The sequence below is a fragment of the Miniopterus schreibersii genome, assembly GCF_964146895.1.
Source record: "Miniopterus schreibersii genome assembly, chromosome: 14".
NCBI classification, from domain to species: Eukaryota; Metazoa; Chordata; class Mammalia; order Chiroptera; family Miniopteridae; genus Miniopterus; species Miniopterus schreibersii.
Window position 1 is genome coordinate 10,053,621 of NC_138114.1, and position 19,597 is coordinate 10,073,217.

Consider the following 19,597-nt stretch of genomic DNA (forward strand, 5'->3'; position numbering starts at 1 on the left):
TCCTAAGAAATACCTAGTTTTTAAAATCAGAGATAAATTCTAAGTTGTCTTAGCAACTATTTAATAACATAATGCCTAGATATCCACATATTTATTTTCTTGCTAGTGGTGTTTTGTTTATTTTCCATCTAACACTTTCCTAATATCTAATTCCACTGCACCTGTTCTTTTAAGTTACTTTGCTTTTGTGGACCAAGATGCAAGTGAGTATAAATAGCTAATTGAGGAGAAATCAATGAGTAGCCTCCCAATGAACACAACAGCTCAGTTGAAAGCTATAGTAATAACGGCGCCCTCCCTAAATGTCATTGTTTTCAGACCTACCCTTGGCAAGGTGTTGTGTCCTGGTCTGGGATCCTTGGTTCCTCAAGTTGCTGATACGCCGGCCCCACAGCTCCGCCCAGCCGGCTGCGGGGCGAGGGGGGCGTCCTCCTGAAGGCGGGCCTGTGGAGCACGCCGGCCCTCGGGCCTGGGCTGCAGCAGGAGGAGAGGCTGCGGCTGGCGCGGGAGAAAACGGCAGACAAATTGACCACGGCGATGACCTTTCGGGTGGCTGCCCAGGCCTTTAAACACTGCATCTGCACCCCAGCGTCCCAAAGCTCCAGGCCAGGCGCCACCCGTGGCTGTCGTGTATTTGTTAGGAGGGGATCAGAAGTTGTCAAACGCATTTTACCCTTGGAGAGACCGAGACAAAGGCAAGCCCTTGTGTTTCTGGCTTTCCAAGGTGGGGCACGATGGACTGAAAGAATGGCTGCTTTCCAGCCAAAATAAGAGGTGGGGTTAAGGAATTCCCAAGCTCCTGATTCCCACCCACCCTCGTTATTCAAGCTATGGGAGCTGTCTCTCTAATGACTGTAAAAATGGGTTTCTTATTAGACACTGACAAGAACCAAGCCCAGGAAGCCCTGAAGGGATTTATGGGGAAAATTTCACTTGTGTTAGTGTTAGAATAAACAAACCTTATTTTAATTGGCATTCTCTCCTAAACATATGTGCTAAATTCACAGTTCACTACCTCAAATCTTCATCAATCTTGAGAAACTAAATTATGTTTCTTGTTTAGTTTGCTTTTGCTAAACATCTCTTTATAAAAATCAATTGCTAACTTGACACACTGCCTACTCCATCTCCATCTCCATGCTTACCTCGCTGGATTTCACCGGCTCCCATGGGGAGTAGTGAGAAGAACTTTGTTCCTGCGTACACATTCTCTGAGATGCCAGTTTATGTGATCAAATCACAAAAAACTATATAGAAAACATTTTAAAACATTTTTAAAATTTCAGTAAACCTCTCAAGTTTTAAAGGGACCAGTCTCCCAGAGGATTTTTACCCATATCACTTTATTACTTGGAGTTCTGTAACTTTCCCTGCATGAATATTGCTGTTATTTCTACTTAATAAATACAAAACACTGTCTCAAATATTATGCAAGGTGAGGGTTTGACAGCCGAGATGACTGATCAAGCTTCATACTCCTCAAGCCAATACTGACTTCCTGAGTTAGTGCCAACACCAGATCCTACCTGGCACCAATGCTACAACTTAATTCTTTCTCATAATATTTCTTGTCTATTGAATCTCCAAATGCCTAATAGTAAGGTCACTAACCCAACACGTTTAAGAAGCTTTGCGATAGCTCACTTATTTCCCTCCCTTCCAGCTTCATCACCATCCAGTGGCAGTTACGGAGCCTGAGGGTACCCAGGCTTGGGTGCTGAGATGACCTGTGCCTGGGTGTGCACCCCCGGCCTGTGCATTATTAGCAGTGTGAGACTGGGGGAGGTACTGGTACCAGTCAGAGTCCTGGAGGAAAATAGAGGGCACTCTAAATTGGCTCATTTGGGGGAAATTTTGTTATTTGCAAAGGTGTGTTCAATGTTTGAGGGGGAAAAAAAGGCAACATAGGAGACTACTGTCTGTCAGGGCTGGTGACAACTGGAAGCTGTTACTGTCCCTGTAAATGAAGGGAAGGGGGGGGCGTTACCAGAATGGACAGAAAAGGGGGTTGTAAGGAGAGGGCCACTTGGCGGGCACTTTGGCCCAGGAAAATGGACATAACTGCGGCAGCCCGGCAGGGAGGGGGCGGAAGCACTGGGACCTCGCCCACCCACAGCCGCTTCCACCTCTTGCAGGCGCCTCACGTTGAAGCAACAGAAGCAGAGGACAAGGGAGCCTGCTGAGCTCCTAGCGCACAGAGCAAGGCAGAGAAAGGGGAAGACTGGGCGTGGGCAGAGGTGCAAAGTAGAGGTGCCAGGGGCACGCTTAGGTCTTCCCAAAGGCTGGCTGGGGGTTAAAGCGATAGAGGGGGCGAAGCATCTGGCGCAACGCTTTGGGCGCAGCAGGTGCTCAGCACAGTGCGTTCCCCTCATGCCGCTCCCACAGATGGCAACGCAAAGGCTCCCACTCATCACTGAAAACCAGGAACTTATTTCACTATTAAAAAATACCTACATGCGTGCTGGGTGTAAATTACTTTATATTGCCAAAAGAGAATGCAATAAGTGCCACACCACGTAACATACTTCTTTAAAAAGGAAGAACTTTTTTTTACTAAAAAAAGAAACAGTGCTTTGAATAAATAGCTTTGTTTCATAAATGATTGTCCAAATATGTCATATTTGCGGTGCACAGAATTAAATTAACTCTTCATAGCCAGCCACACTGTCACAACGGCCAAGTCTCCCAGTGTGGCCTGGTGACCCGTCTTCAGCACCAGCTCTACCCCTGCTGACCAATCAGCTCTTCCCGCCTGGCAGCCCAGGGGCATTCAGGGAGCCGTGAGCAGTTCGTCGGCCGTAAATCAGCGACCAGGCTGTCAGTCATGAAGACATTCAAGTCTCCTGCACGTTTTACAAAACAAAGCTCTGCTATAGAAAACTGCAATTTACGAAGTTTTAGAGGCACTTTATAAATCACCCCTTGCCTATCTATCAGGACACGATGTATGCCAACAAATATTGCAATGTCACTGAACCAAACGAAGAGGAAGGGCACTTAAACAGGTGTCCTTATTTCCTAGAAATCACAGTAGAGGCCAAGTTTAGGAGGCAGGGTATCAATAGGTAAGGAGTAAGAGAAGGATAATTGCAGCTCAAGAACATTAAAAGCTATAATTCTTCTTTATCTCAATTTTAAAACATTTATGGCATAATATAGTGCTAGAATAATATTATACTTAATTATTTTACTTAACTGGGTGCAATGCCACTTTAACATGTGTTATAATCAGCAGGGAAAAATACTATTTTGGAGGAAATATCCATCTTCTAAAAGGCTGGTAATTTGGGACTTATTTCCCTAATTAAAGAACTTCTATTAGCTCCAGTGAACTAAAATGATTTTTTCACAGGGAAATATCTGCAAATGCCTCAACGGATATAAATCAAAACTTGTAGTTAATAACTAAAGCAATTATCCAATAGCTAAACATATTTCAATCCTGAGCTGAAAATATCTGAATCACCTTTTAAAAACCAGCAAATCCTTAGTGTCTCAATCTCTACACATGTAGAGTGACAGAAAGCCTCATAGTAAATGTGTCAGCATCAAGATCCTTTTTGGACCCATTGAGAAGCCAGGGAGAAGACGGTTTCCTTGTACAATGCATGCTTCTGTCATGGTGGTTTTCAAAGCACTGCAGATATGTAAAAACCAATATTTACCTTTCATTACTGGGAGCAACTGTGATTTTTTTCATATTTTCCTTTTTACAAATTTTTATGTCTTCATAATGTTTTAAAATTTTAAAATACTATACTTCTTACTAAGAAAAGGAGGCTTGAATCTTGGGACAACATCTACAAAGACCACACATTTAAATGGCATAAACATATGTTTCAGCACTTCTCCCAAACATTGGCACTCATTTTAGAACAAAGACTTACGGAGGTCCCTTAGGTATAAAACACAGTGTGTGACTAGCAGATGAAGTCTTTCAGCCTCAGAATGCAATACAATGTGTAAGACAACTTTATTTTTGCTCTCTCTCCCCCGCCCAAAAGAGCTAATTTCTATGGTGAGCTTGTAAGAGGGCCATCCCACTGATAATAGATCTTACAGATCGAGGAGAAGATTTGCCAGGGTTCTTCCCCCTTGAAAGTTTTCTGTGTGTGAGATCATGTTGCAAGACATGGAGGGTGTCACATCAGTTTGCCCAGGGAAGAATTAGTCAGGCAGACTAGAAAAATAGCGAGTTTTTAATATTTTTTCAGATTGCGATTGTTTCATTCACTGGTCTGTGTCTGCGGCTTTGATGGGGTCGTTAATAGTTCCCTCAGGTCTTGCAGAGGGGCCCTGCAGCCTGCTGTGTCTTTGGTTTACCTGCTGAGAGCGGCTGAGCCTCCACTCCGTGGAGCACAGGGGAAGCAAGAGCATTCATCTCTCCTCAACAGTGTTGCCATGTCTTAGCATGTGTTGCCCAGGGTCATACATGGTGTGAATGTACCCATTCCCACCATGATTAGCTACCTGTACCTGTGATGCCTGACAGACTGGCTTCCTCTGTCAGGAGAAGGGACCTCTGGGAATGACTGGGGGCCAGCAAAGCTTGACTCCATCATTTTCTCCAGTGCAGTCACAGGATGCCTTTCCGCCTTTGAGTACTGTGGGAAATCACATGCACAAAGTTGAGCCGGAGGGTAAGCGATGAGAGGAAAGCCTACAATACTACAAATGGGTATTGAAAAGTTATGGAATTTACCAGTAACATTCCACTGACCTCCCAGTCAGGCGGGTGATAGAGATCATTTGCATCCCATTTCTCACACACTGAGTGTGCTCTCCCCATCTTAGCCCCAAACTCTGGGATTAGATAAGGTTTATTCAAAGAGTCCTTCAATTTTGAATCCTTTGTCTTTTCATTTCAGTCCACACCCAGGGCATAGCCCAAAAAACACAAGTATGCTTTATTCAATGTACATTTAAAAAAATTAATTAGTAACTGACTACTCATAATAGGAATTCAATAAATGCTGACTGAAGGAAACTCAGAATATTCTCAAAACTGTGGAAGACATTGATTCAGTGTATCTGTCCACCACTCTCCCTGTTTCCCTCTTTCAATCTGTTACCAGTTACTTACTGTGTCTAAAAAGAGAAGTTTGTGAGCATTTCACTCTTTATAGTTATTAACTCTTGGTTACACCTTTGACTATAATACCTCATAAGCCACAAGAGCCTAAATAGAACCTACAGAAATGACACATTAAGAAAAATTTTGCTTCAATGTATCACATGGCATCTCACCCAGGCAGTTGCAAAGTCAGTACTCTCAGGATACTGGCCTTTGAACAAGCACCAATGACAGAAGGTTTCTCTCCTAGAAACCAGATAAAAACTCTCCTGATCCTGGCCAATGTGGCTCAGCAGTTGAGCACTGGCCTATGAACCAGGAGGTCATGGTTTGATTTCCAGTCAGGACACATACTCGGGTTTCCGGCACGTTCCCCAGTCGGGGGCGTGCAGGAGGCAGCCGATCAATGACTCTCTCATCATTGATGTTTCTATCTCTCCCTCTCCCTCTCCCTTTCTCTCTCTGAAACCAATAAAAACATATTTAAGAAAACAAAAGTAAAACTCTCCTGAGAAATGACATTTTTAGAATACTAACCAAAGTACAGATTTTGAAATTTAGATATTCCTATTCAATGAATGAACAAGAATTACAGAAAAATACAGATATGCAATATGCAAATGAGAAGGTGTACACACTCAATGTAAAGAAATGAAAATAAGAATAGAGAAAAATGAATTTTAAGAATATAAAGACAAAAATTTGGGAAAAGTAGAAATGGTGCTAATTTGTTGGGGGTAAATATTGACAACGTGTTCGAAAATTTTAAATATACATACTCTTTGATTCAGAAGACTACATCTAAAAATTTCCATCATTAATATAATTATCAAAGTTCAAAATGATATAATCACCAGAATATGTCAGCAGTACAATTTTATTTATTTATTTATTTATTTATTTATTTATTTTTTATTTATTTATTTATTTTAATATATCTTTATTGATTTCAGAGAGAGGAAAGGAGAGGGGGAGAGAGAGAGAGAAACATCAATGATGAGAGTCATTGATCGGCTGCCTCCTGCACGCCCCCGACCGGGGATGGAGCCCGCAACCCGGGCCTGTGCCCTGACCGGGAATCGAACCCCGATCGCCTGGATCCTAGGCTGACGCTCAACCGCTGAGCCACGCCCGGCCGGGCAGCAGTACAATTTTTAATAACAAACAGAAAAACAAGCACAAAAGAAACAATTGGAGACAATAAAAATTTCCACAAAGGATTACTACACTGCCATTCAAAAACATAACATCAAGGTACAAAAAAGTGTGCATAATATGAACCATTTGTGTAAATAAAGACAATGCAGAAAACAGGTATACATATATTATAAGTACGTATGTGTGTATATACATATACATTTAGCTTTGTGGATACATATACAGAGTGTCCTGAAAAATGTATACACACTTTGAATAATTATTAATTCCAATGGGTTCAATCTGAAAAGAAAGAAACATCAATTGAGCTATCAGCTGTTAAGTGTGTATACACTTTTTTGGGACACCCTGTATATAGATTTTATACGTACATATACATATATTTTGTGTCTGTATGTGTTCCCCATGCAACCACACAGAATGCAGATTTTAAAAAAAGTAAAATAAACTATTAACTAATTGTTATCCTGGAGGAAAAGTGTATCAGTGGGTGTAGGTTATGAAGAGTAGGGAAAATGCTTTTCCTTAAAGTACTTCCACATAGCAGCAGTGATGACCGTGTCTTTAACTTAAATCTGAATTCTACAAAATGGATTTATAGAAGCTGATCAGGCTTTTTGAAAAATGGAATCAATTTTTTCAGAAAGAAGATATGAAGATAATTTGGAAAAGGTAGTTGTCTCCAACAACCCCAAATTACAAACATCCAAAAAATGACAGGAATACCTTCACGTGTGCTTCTTTATCAACTAATTCAAGTTGTCTGTTGCAAGCCACCCATGGAAAAAGTGAACTGAATGTACATGTTACTGAAATGTAACCAATATCCTGAATTTCCATCTGATGTCCAGGTTCCATAAAAGGCCCACTAAGGTTTTGCTTGTTTGTTTATTTGTTTTTTTCTTAACTTCTAATGACTAGATTTAGAAGACAAACTTGGATGCCTGGCAGGGAGGTGGTGAGCCTCTGCTCTGCTCCTGCAGAGGGCGCTCAGGGGCAACAACCGCCAAGAGCTTCGGGAGCAGCCAGATTTTCTAAGGAAATCACCAAATCATTCACAGTCAGCAAGCCATTTATTTAACAAACAAACAAACACACCAATGTGTCAAAAAGCCTAATTCAGCTTTAGGCCCATGAGTTCAGAGCTTCTGCTCCGAATAAGACTTTCGATCCTGAGAGCTTGAGGGCCTTGTTCAAAATGCTGGATGAACGTTTCTAACAGAATCAACCTCTTGCTGGATCTGATTATTCGTAAGGTTTATACTAGATATTGTGCTCAAAATGTTTTCTTTCAAAAGCTTGGGATTGTTGTTATATTATGCAGCTGCTTTCAATTGTACTATTTTGATCCATTAACAAAAATTTGTTTCTATAATTTATTTTTTGAATGTTGTCCCTTTTCCTCACAGCCTTTAAAAGAATTATTTTCATGTCAGTGGCTGCATTTAACCTGAGATTCAAGTTTAAATTGCTTTTATCCCTGCCTGGAATTAGTTGAAACATGTGGGAGCACTAAAAACACCCTCATACTCTGGCAACCCTTCAAACTAATATTCTATACATGTTGGTTCAAATGAACTTAAAGATAGTTTCCAGTTCTCAGCTCTCACAAATAAAGGCTCGGAAATTGTCATTCCTGTCCTTACAATAAGAAAAAGATTGAACGAACAGAAAATCAATGACTATTCTTATATCCATCAGATATTTGAGGTTAAGGAAATAACATTACTCTAAAATTTGGACAGATGAATGCATACAGAGAATCACAGTCAAGATGAGCTCACCTGTAGCAGAATCTACCAGATCCATAAGTTGGTTGGAATACATAGTCATCATTTTAATAAGTTGTTGGACTCTGTGAGTGAGCTACAGCGATAGTAAAAATCATCTGAGGGCTGCAATCTTAGAAAGGGTTCCTACACTTTCATGGGTTTTACCTCCAGACCCACAACAGATTCTCACAAAAAACAATTTAAAAAATCATCTCATGTCTCTGACAAGGGAAGGGGGAAAGTAACCACCATGAAGTGCATGCAGAATGTTCTTCATTACCGTTGCCTACTTTACAGTGAAAAGAGATTTTACCAGCGCCTTATCTTACATGGGAAAGGAGCATTTCCCTGGTTAAAAGGTGAACAGTGAGGAAACTCTTGTGAAGGTCATAGCCCAGGAATATAGTCTCACTGACAGAGTGAAATATAACCATAAAGTCATAGGTGATTCCCCTCCACCACTCCTTAGCACCGCAGAAACAAGGCTCCACTATAACAATAGATGACAGCTCTATTTAAGAAGGAGTTCTTAGGGAAACCTAAAGACACACAAATAGATAGCAGAAACAAAACAAAACAAAACAATACCAGAAGGTGTTAAAGCCCTTGGCATCTACAGTTACAGCAAACATTAAACCCAGCCATAAGCCATATTAACATAGAATGGCACAGTAATGGTCTATGTACCTCACTGTCTATTACCTAATAATATATCATGTCTACTTTTTAAGAAAAAAATTATAAGGCATACCAAAAGACAAGAAAAATGAAGTCTGAAGAGACAAGATACTTACCAGAACCTGCCACAGACACCACAAATATGTTGGGGTGATCAGGCAGTTAAATTAAACAAACATGATCAATATGCTAAGGCTCTAAAGGGCAAAGTGGACAGCACACAAGAACAGATGGGCACTTTAAGTAGAAGAAAGAAAACTCTAAGAAATATTTAAAGTAAATGCTAGAAATCAAAAACACTGTAACATAAATGATGAATGCACGTGATAGGCCCATCATTAGACTGAACACAACCAAAGAAAGAAGCGGTGACCTTGAATATAAGTCAGTAGAAACTTCCTGAAATGAAATACAGAGCAAAAACTAAATGCAAAAATAAAAGGAAAAAAAGAACAACAGAATATAATATTTAAGAACTGTGGACAATTTCAAATGGTATAACATATCCATAATTGGAATACCTGAAGGAGAAATAAAAACAAATGGAACAGGAAAAGTGTTTGAAGTAATAATGACTATAACTTTCTGAAATTATTAACAGGTACAGAAAGCTCACAGATCATCAAACACCACGAAGGATAAACATCAAAAAATCTATACCACAGAATATCATATTCAAACTATACTAAAACAAAGCAAAACACAACACAAAAATAAAATAAAATGCTAGGGGGGAGTAAAAAAATATATAAACCTTGTCTGTAGAAGAAAAAGATTAAGAAATACAGTGAACTTCTAATAAGTCATACAAACAAGAAGAGAGAAGAGTGCAGTAAAGTGTTAAAAGAACAAAAGATACCAACCTAAAAAAATATCTCTAATGAAACTATCCCTTAAAAATAAAGGAGAAATAAAGACTTTCTCAAACAAAAACTAAGGAAATTCATCACCAGCAGGCTTATCCTGCAAAAAAAAATTAAGAGAAGTTCCTTGGGAGAAACAAAATGATATAGGTCAGAAACTCAGATTTACATAAAGAAAATGTCAGAGAAGTAATAAATAAAGGTAAATTAAAATATTTAATTTTTCTTATTATTAACAGACTAAATAATAAAACATTCATTCAAAGTAATAGTAAGTTGTGGATATAATACCTATGCAAATTAATGACTTTGTAACGAACAGGAGAGTGGAACTGGGAACTCTCTGTTATAAAATACCTGCACTACAATGAAGTGGTCAAGGGTTACTAAAAGTGGAGTTAGATTAGTTGTGAATGTGTATTTGCAAACTCTTCGGTGACGACTAAAAGATTCTAAAAAGAGGTAACTTTGAAGTGCTGGGAGAGGAGACAAAATGCAATCATATCCAATAATTAAAACCAGGAAAGGAAGAAATAAAAGAGATCAAGAGAAACAAAGGTCAAGTACAAATAATTACGAATTACAATGATAAATATGGCAGATATTAACTGAACTACGCCAATAGTCACTTTAAGTATCAATTAAACATATTTTCCATATAGATGAAATAAACAAAATCCAACCATATGTTGTCTACAAAAAACCCCACTTTACATAGAAAGACAAAGACAGGATGACAGTAACAGAGCAGAAAAAGTGATATCATCCTATTAGAAAGCTGAAGTAGGTATATTAATTTCAGATTAAGCAGACTCTAGGACAAGGGAAAAAATGTATTAAGGATGAAGAGAGATAAAAGTATCATTTACCTAATGGCAAAGGAACCAGTTCCTCAAGGAGATAAAACAGTTCTTAATAGTTATGTGCCTAACAGAGCATCAAAATACATCAGGCAATAACTGATACAACCGCAAGTAAATATAGACATAGCCACTGTTGTACTTGGAGAGCTCAACACCCATCTGTGAGTAACTGACAGATTCAACAGGCAGAAAATCATTAATGATATAATTCATTTGAACATTATGTTCAATCAACTAGATTAAATTGCTGTTCTTAAAATACTCCTTCCGAAACAGCAGAGGACACATTCTTCTCAGACGCATTGGGAACGTTCATTAAGTTAAAATATATCCTTGGTCATAAAACACACCTTAAGAAGTTTAAAAAATAGAAAACGTATAAATATATTCTCATACTACACTAAAATTAAACTAGAAATCAATAACAAAAAAGTAGTTGGAAAATTCAAACCTATTTGGAGGTTAAACAACATACATGTAAATAACAGAAAGATCAAAGAAAAAGTCTCAAGATAAATTTTAAAACATTTTTAACTAAATGAAAATGAAAATACAACTTATCAAAATTTGTGGGAGGTAATGAAAGCACTGATTAGAGATAAGTTTAAAACATTAAATTCTTGTATTTGAAATAAAGAAATATCTAAATTTTAGAAATATCTAAAATCAATCATTTCAATTTCCACCTTAGGGAACTAGCAAAAAAAGAGTGATTTAAACCTAAACCAAACAGAAGAGGAGAAATAATAAACTTTTGAGAAAAAATTAATAAAGTTGAAAACAGAAAATAAGCAAAAGCAACACTGATTCTTTAAGATCATCAATAATATTGATAAATCCCTAGTAAGACTGACCCAGAAAGAAAAAGAAAGATTACCAATATTAGAAAGAGGGGCCATCATTACTTCTCTCGTGGACATAAAAAAGTTCAAAGGGGAACATATGAATAACTCTATGCCCTCAAACCTGATAAATTAGTTGAAATGGACCAATTTCTTGAAAGACACAAATGATCACAATTCATTCAAAGAATAATAGTAAACTTAATAGTCCTTTATGTATTAAAGAAATGTATCTATTAACAAAATAAGTATTATTAAGGAGTTCTGGAGATCCCAGGAAGGAATGCAAATTCTTCCAAGAGAAACTAACAATATTAAAATATATGAAAGACTCCTGGCCGGCCTTGGCTCAGCGGTGGGCCAAGGAGATGATCCAGGAGATCGGGGTTTGATTCCTGGTCAGGGCACATGCCTGAGTTGTGAGCACGATCCCCAGAGGGCAGCATGCAGGAGGCAGTCGATCAATGACTCGTCACTGATGTTTCTCTCTCTCTTCTTCTCCCTTCCTCTCTCTGAAATCAATAAAATATATTTAAAATAAAATCAAAGGTATGAAAGAACATCAGTGGGAGGTGGGACTCAGGGGACTGCTGTCCTGGGTAATTTTGAAAATGAGTGGAATCATGAGTGGAATCTATAAGACTAGCTGCAAAAGTAATACATATAAGGCTGTATTTGATCTGTCTGCTAAGAGAACCTCGACACAAAGACATGGTCAAAGAAACAAAACAAAACAAATTAAAAAACCCTACATTGACCAGTTGTATCACAATAACACAGGGGCCAATTGAAAAGTCTATCAACGGCCAAAGCTGAAAAAATGTCATCAGACATTTGTAAATAAATAAAGTAGCATTTAACTATTGGATTATAACTCAAAGTATAAAATAGCTATCCGTGAGTTCATACTCTTAAATAAATGATGGAATAAATAAATAAATTAGGAAGACGAGACAATCTCTTTGCAGTGGAATTCTGAATAACTTAGGTACATACTCCGCCCTCCCAAAGGGGGAGCACAAGGCCCCACTCATTGAATGCGGGCTACGCACAGTCACTTCCTCCCAAAGGGAACTCTGTAGAAAGGAAGAGAGGAAAGGGCATGTCACAGTGGAGACACCTGACAAGTACTACCTCAGAGAGAGGGCAAAGATAGTCATCAATGGTGATAAATCATATCTAGAGGGTGCACTTTTGATATGTGATAAAAGTGGTACTTGACTTCTACTGTCTTTCTCCTCAAACCCCGCAGCCTCATTCTAGTCATGAGAAAAATGTCAAACTACTTCCAACAGAGGACCATTCTAACAAAATAGTTGACTGGTGCTCCTAAAAACAGTCAAGGTCATAAAAACACCAAAAATCAGACAAAAGGTGACAGCCGAGAGGAGCCTAAGGAGACATGACAACTAAGTGTATGTGGTGTCCTGGATGGGCTCCTGAGACAGAAGCAGCAATAGGTAAAAACCAAGGGCATGTGAGTAAACCGCGGATTCGAATGAATAACTACGCATCCATGTGGGTTCGTTAATTGCACATTAATGTACAATCCTAATAACAGGAGAAACTGAGTACAGCATATAGGGGAACTTTTCTGTTATCTTTACAAGCTTTCTGTAAATCTAAAACTGACCTAAACAATAAAGTCTACTTAAAAAAATAAAACAATAAAGTATTTTTTTTAAAAGCAAAAGATACACACCAAAAAAGAAAAAAAAAAGAATTTAGACACTGAAGGCTGAATTTAGCCTCCCATCGTTTTCCTGACTAGCTGGTTATAGGCCCTCAAGGTGTATAACCCACTCAATGAAAACTACACGTTATGCTCTATGCTAAAAGCATTTATTACGCACGGTTCCTTCCACAATGTACGCAGCCCCATCCCTGGGCAGAGCTCAGCGTTACCCGTCAGATACTGTCTTCAGGGACGCTGAAGGCCCGGCCGGCTGGCTGTCCTGCCCGGCCGGGAACATTTCCGTAAACCGTTACCAAGTACAGCAGTTGACTCCGTGTTCTTCGCCTGGTCTTGACTTTCCGTGTAAACCTGTTTCGTTAAAGCCTCATTTGATATAAGGTCACTTCAATGGTAAGTGAGGAGGTGCCAGAGTCCACTCAGGGCCCGTTCAGCAAGAGCTGAAAGGATTTCCTTTTAAACACCCCCATGGGCCCTGGTCAGTACTGTTACTTCACGGGCCGCACTCTTCCCTGTTGGCTTCGCTGACAGCCTGCCTTGTGGGGGTGCCCTGGGTGCCGAGGGCAGTCACTGCTGTTTTCACCATCACCCGCCTCCCTCCTAACACACCGCTGGTGGTGGACTGGAATCAGTAGACCAGCCAGACGAAGCAGGCACAGGTTGGAAACAGGCAACTATGTAGTTTTGAGCTCTGCAGCTTGCACGCGGCAGGAGTCAGAGGTTGAAGAAAGCGATGTCTGTGTTAGAAGGCAATGTTGGCAGAGCTGATAATCCCCTGGGCTGGAACCCCAGGCAATAAAGGCAGGAGCGGGGAGGGAATTTTTAAACAGTTTTACATGTCTGGCTTTCTGCTAAAGACAATAGTGCTGGGGAAATGGAAGACTGCAGGAAAAGAGGAAAGGCCGAATGTGAGAGGGACTGACTCCTTAAAAGGAGCCATAGGCATGAGTCCAGAGGAGCTGAGCAGGGCTTTGAGGACAGGGCACTGTGGACATCCCCCATTCATAAAATTGCCAAGAGTCACAACTGACTGAAAGGCACATAACATAGGCACACTGAATGCTCCCAGTTTTTCTGCGTCTGTGTCAAAAGAGATGCTCAACTTCACTAGCTATTAGGAAAATGCAAATCAAAACTACAATGAGATACCACCTCACACTCATTTGAGTTTCTATTATCAAGAAGACAAGTAATAACAAGTGTTGGAGAGGCTGTGGAGAAAAGGGACCCTCATTCACTGCTGGTGGGAATGTGAACTGGGACAGCCACTATGGGAGACAGTATGGAGTCTCCTCAAAAATTTAACAAATTTACCATACGACCCAGCAAGCCTATGTTCATTGCAGCAGTTCTCACAGTGACCAAGACATGGAAACAACTGGCATGTCCTTCAGTGGATGACTGGATAAAGAAGATGTGGTGCATGTATACAATACTACTCAGCCGTAAGAAAAGATAAAATACAGCCATTTGTGGTAACATGGATGGATCTTGAGAATATCATGCTAAGTGAAATAAGTCAGGCAGAAAAAGTTAAGAACTATATGATTTCACTCATGTGTGGGATATAAAAATGAAAGCAGCAAATGAACAAACAAGAAAAACAAACAAACAAAAACTTGTAGACACAAACAGTACGGTGGTTACCAGAGAGAAGGTGGGGGGGGGGTAAAGGGGGTCAACTATATGGTGGCAGAAGAACTGACTCTGGATGGTGGGCACACAATGCAGTATACAGATGATGTATCATAGAATTGTACACTCAAACCTATATAATCTTACTGACCAATAGCATTCTAATAAATTTAATTAAAAAATAACAATTTACATCGTATGGATAAACAATATGTATATTTGTGCTTTAGATTATAGTATTTACTTACCAACTCTTTAAAAAGTGGCATTTGGAACCACTCATTGCAAACATCTGAATGCAATTTAACTTTTCACAGTGGATTCTCTAGCAAATCAGTGAGCTTTCATGCTACAGGTAAACCAATATCATTCTGCATCTTTAATGGTGAGTTTGAAATGGAACAGAAAAATGTGTCTTTTATCTTATAATTGTGCTAAAGCAAGTGTTGTACCTTTTCATAATCGAAAAAAGATTTTTTCTTACCACACAAAAAAAAGTTCTTTAATTCGAGTCTGACTTATTAGCCGAGAGGATGGTGAAACTGAGTGGCTATATTAGACTATGATTTCATCCAGATCTATAATGCAAGTAATCAAAACAACTTGGCCACTGTTGCTATTTTGAGAACTTTGGCATCATGTATCAGAGCAGAAAGAGCTATAATGATTGCAGTCAAACTTTAACACATTTCCCCTGAAGCAAAATAACACAGCTAGACACCCTTTCCGGACGCAAGACAGAGCAAGCACTCCTCTCCACTCACCCTTTACCACCCATCCATCACCCCGCCTCAACAAAGTGTCCATTCAGCCAGGGGACTGAGCATGTTATTTATTCCCTCTTCTCAGAGAGTCCTTTGCTGTTCCTATTGTCAGGTTAACCCCCAGACCTGCCTTCCATGAGCTCTAATAGTGTTCTTCATTGTAGGCTGTAGGCCTTGGCACATTTATTGTGGTATTGTTTAACTAATTTCTGTGACCTGCAGTAATCAGTAAGTTTCTTGAAAGTAGGGGCATTGTCATTTTTTGTCACCATTATATCCTGGTCTTTAACACAGTGCTTACTAGGTAGTTGTTATATATAAATCACCTCACTTTTGAAGACTTACTTTTCTGATCTCTGAACCAGGCTGAAAAGTTCTCTCCCTTGACTGGTCTGGAGGTTATCATTCTAGCCTCAGCTCTCTCTCACACAGACAACACAAGTAAATGAGGTCAGGGAATCTCTTTGAATCACAAATATTTCATTTGTAAATGATGCTGAAGGACTAGACGCTTCTAAGGCACTGCCAGGTCCAGCTCTGCAGCCTCTGGGTCACATGTTTCCAGGCTGTCCTGTGGCTTCTCTGCACTAGGCGCTCCACATTTTGTTAAATGACTGTAAAGTGAAGCCCTTCCCCATGAATATTTAAAGAACTTAAGGGAATCGCAGACACAGATAACTCCTTCGTTAAACACTGCAGCTTGCCAAGAATTTCAAGTAGTTAACCTGGGCTTCAAGATAAAATATGGTGAGAGAGTAGGAAGTTTGCCCGCCCGAGGATTGTAGTGGACCTGGATAACACGGCACCCTCATGTAGTAGAAGTAAATGCTCGCGCTGGGAAGGGTGGTGGTAGATCTTCTAGGCTAGGCTTTCAGAATTTCCCTGTGGGCACATTTTGCAGCTTGGGCTTGGACTTTGGACTTGCTCACCACTCTGTTGGGGTGGTTATCCTGTGCATTGGAGGGGATTTATCACCACCTCTGCCCTCTGCTCATTGATGCCTGTAGCACTTCCCTCCCAAGTGGTAATACCCAGAGTGTTTCCAGATTTTGCCAAATGTTCCCAGGGGCGACATTGCCCCCTGTTGGATACCCCTGAGTTACAAGAATTTGGGTTTGCCTCTCAGCTACTCACTAGCTGTCTGACAGAAGTTAACTTAAGCTCGGAGCTTCATTTTCCTTCTACACAGATTGGGTGGAAATAAGTAATTTTTGTTAGGACTAAATGAGACAATGTAACTATATTATTTAGCATAATTCTATGTATGTAACCAATGCATGCCATTTGCTATTACTATTATCACTGTTTTATCATTTTTTGTTATTATCATTGACATTGGTATTTCCTCATAGCTCTTTTTATTAATTATTTTTATTGTTGACACTATTACCTATGTCCTCATTTCCCCCACCCCCCTTCTCCCACTTCCACCTAACCCCCACCTCCCTCTCCCTCTGGCTATCACCACATTGTTTTCTATGCTTACATGTTATGTGTTACATATATATATATATATATTTTGGTTAACCCCTTCACCTTCTTTCCTCCAGTCTCCTCATAACCCCTCCCTCTGACAGCTGTCAGTCTTTCCCATGTATCCATGCTTCTGACTGTATTTTGTTCCTCAGTTTATTTTGCTCAGTTGATTCCACATATAAGTGAGATCATATGACATTTGTCTTTCTCTGAATGGCTTATGTTACTTAACATAATACTCTCCTGGTGCCTCCATGCTGTCTCAGAGGGTACGAGATCCTTCTTCTTTACAGCTGTGTAGTATTCCATGGTGTGAATGTCCCACAGTTTTTTATCCACTCATCTACTGATGGGCACTTGGGCTGTTTCCAGATCTTAGCTACTGTAAATAGTGCTGCTATGAACATAGGGTTGCATATGTTCTCTCTGATTGGTGTTTTGGGTTTCTTAGGATATATTCCTAGAAGTGGAATCATTGGATCAAAGGGCAGTTCCATTTTTAATTCTTTGAGGAAACTCCGTATTATTTTCCACAGTGGCCGCACCGGTATGCTTTCCCACCAAAAGTGTGCAACGATTTCCTTTTCTCCACCTTCTCTCCAGCACTTACTGTTTCTTGATTTATTGATGATACCCATTCTGTCAGGTGTGAGGTGATATCTCATTCTGGTTTTAATTTGCATCTCTCTGATGATTAGTGACATTGAGCATTTTTTCATATGTCTCTTGGCCATCTGTTTGTCTTCTTTGAAAAAGTGCCTATTCAGGTCCTTTGCCCATTTTTTAATAGGATTATTTGTCTTCCCAGTGTTGAGTTGCATGAGTTTTTTATATGCTTTGGAAATTAACCCCTTATCAGATGTATCATTGGCAAATATGTTCTCCCATACAGTGGATTGCCTTCTCATGTTGTTGATGGTTTCTTTTGCTGTACAAAAGCTTTTTAGTTTTATTTAATCTCACTTGCTTATTTTTTTCCTTTTTTTCCCTTGCCCACAGAATTATATCAACAAAAATATTGCTACAAAAGATGTCTGAGATTTTATTGCCTATGTTTTCTTCTAGGATATTTATTTTTGCTACTTACATTTAAGTCTTTTGTCCATTTTGAGTTTATTCTTGTGTATGGTGTAAGTTAGTGGTCTAGTTTCATTTTTTTAAAAATGGACCTGTCCACTTTTCCCACCACCATTTATTGAACAGATTGCCTTTATTGCATGCTCTTGCCTCCTTTGTCAGATATTAATTGACCATAAAGGCGTGGGTTTATTCCTGGGCTCCCTCTTCTGCTCCATGGAATTATATGTCTGTTTTTATGCCAGTACTAGTCTGTTTTAATTACAATGGATTTGTAGTATAGCTTGGTATGAGGTATTGTGATACCTCCAACTTTATTCTTCTTTCTTAAGATTGCTGAGGCTATTTGGGATCTTTTTTGGTTCCATGTAGATTTTTGGAATTTTTTCTAGATCTGTGAAATATGTCATTGGCATTCTAACAGGAAGTGCATTGAATCTATAGATTGCTTTGGGGAGTATGGGCATTTTAATGATGTTAATTCTTCCAATCCATGAACATGGTGTATGCTTCCACTTATTTGTATCACCCTCTATTTCTTTATTCAATGTCCTATAGTTTTCCAAGTACAGGTCTTAATTTATTCCTAGGTACATTATTTTTTTTTGTTCTAATAGTAAATGTGATTGTTTTCTTAATTTCTCTTTCTGATTGCTTATTATTAGTGTATAAAAATGCCACTGATTTCTGAATATTAATTTTGTATCGTGCTATTTTGCTGAATTCATTTAGTAGATCTAGTAGTTTTTTTGGTGGAGTCTTTAGGGTTTTCTATGTACAATATTATGTCATCTATGAATAATGACAGTTTTACTTCCTCCTTTCCAATACGGATGCCTTTTATTTCTTCTTCTTGTCTGACTGTTGTGTCTAGGACTTTTAGTACTATGTTGAATACAAATAGTGAAAGAGGACATCCCTGTCTTGTTCCTGATCTTAAGTGAAATGGTTTTAGTTTTTGCCCACTGAGTATGATGCTGGCTATATGTTTTTCATGTATGGCCTTTATTATGTTGAGGTATGATCCCTCTATTTCCACTTTACTGAGAGTTTTTATCATAAATGGGTATTGGAGTTTATCAAATGCTTTTTCTGCATTTATTGATATGATCATATGATTTTTATCTTTCATTTTGTTTATGTGATGTATCACATTTATTTATTTGAGAATATTGTACCAACTGTGCATCCCTGGTATATCACAGTTGTTCATGGTATATGCTCTTTTAATATATTGCTCTATCCAGTTTGCTAATATTTTGTTGAGGATCTTAGCATCTATGTTCATCAGGGATATTGGCTTATAATTTTCTTTCCATGTAGTGTCTTTATCTGGTTTTGGAATTAGGATAATGCTGGCCTCATAAAAAGAAGTCTTCCCTCATCTTGTACTTTTTGGAATCGTTCAAGAAGGGTAGATATTATTTTTTCATTGAATTTTTGGTAAAATTAACCTGTGAAACCATCCAGTTCAGAATTTTTGTTTGCTGGGAGTTTTTAGGCTAATGTTTCAATTTCATTAGTTGTAATCAGTCTATTCAGGTTTTCTGAATCTTCCTGCTTCAGTTTTGGAAGATTACATGTTTCTAGGAATTTATACAATTCACCCAGTTTTTCCAATTTGTTGGCATATAGTTGTTCATAGTATTTTATTACAATCCTTTGTTTTTCTGTGCTGTCAGTTGTTACTTTTCCTCTATCA

General features: G+C 38.9%; 1 protein-coding gene across 2 annotated transcripts in view; it reads right to left on the reverse strand.

Moving 5' to 3' along the window:
• NRG3 (neuregulin 3) overlaps positions 1–19,597 on the reverse strand; it is a gene marked incomplete at its 5' end in the record, with an annotated part of 953,079 nt that overhangs the window by 6,938 nt on the left and 926,544 nt on the right. For both annotated transcript variants that reach the window (XM_081158127.1, XM_081158126.1), the window contains 2 exons: positions 325–498; positions 4,477–4,604. In XM_081158127.1, the coding sequence (XP_081014253.1) occupies positions 325–498; positions 4,477–4,604 (302 nt within the window). The remainder of the gene's footprint in view (positions 1–324; positions 499–4,476; positions 4,605–19,597) is intronic.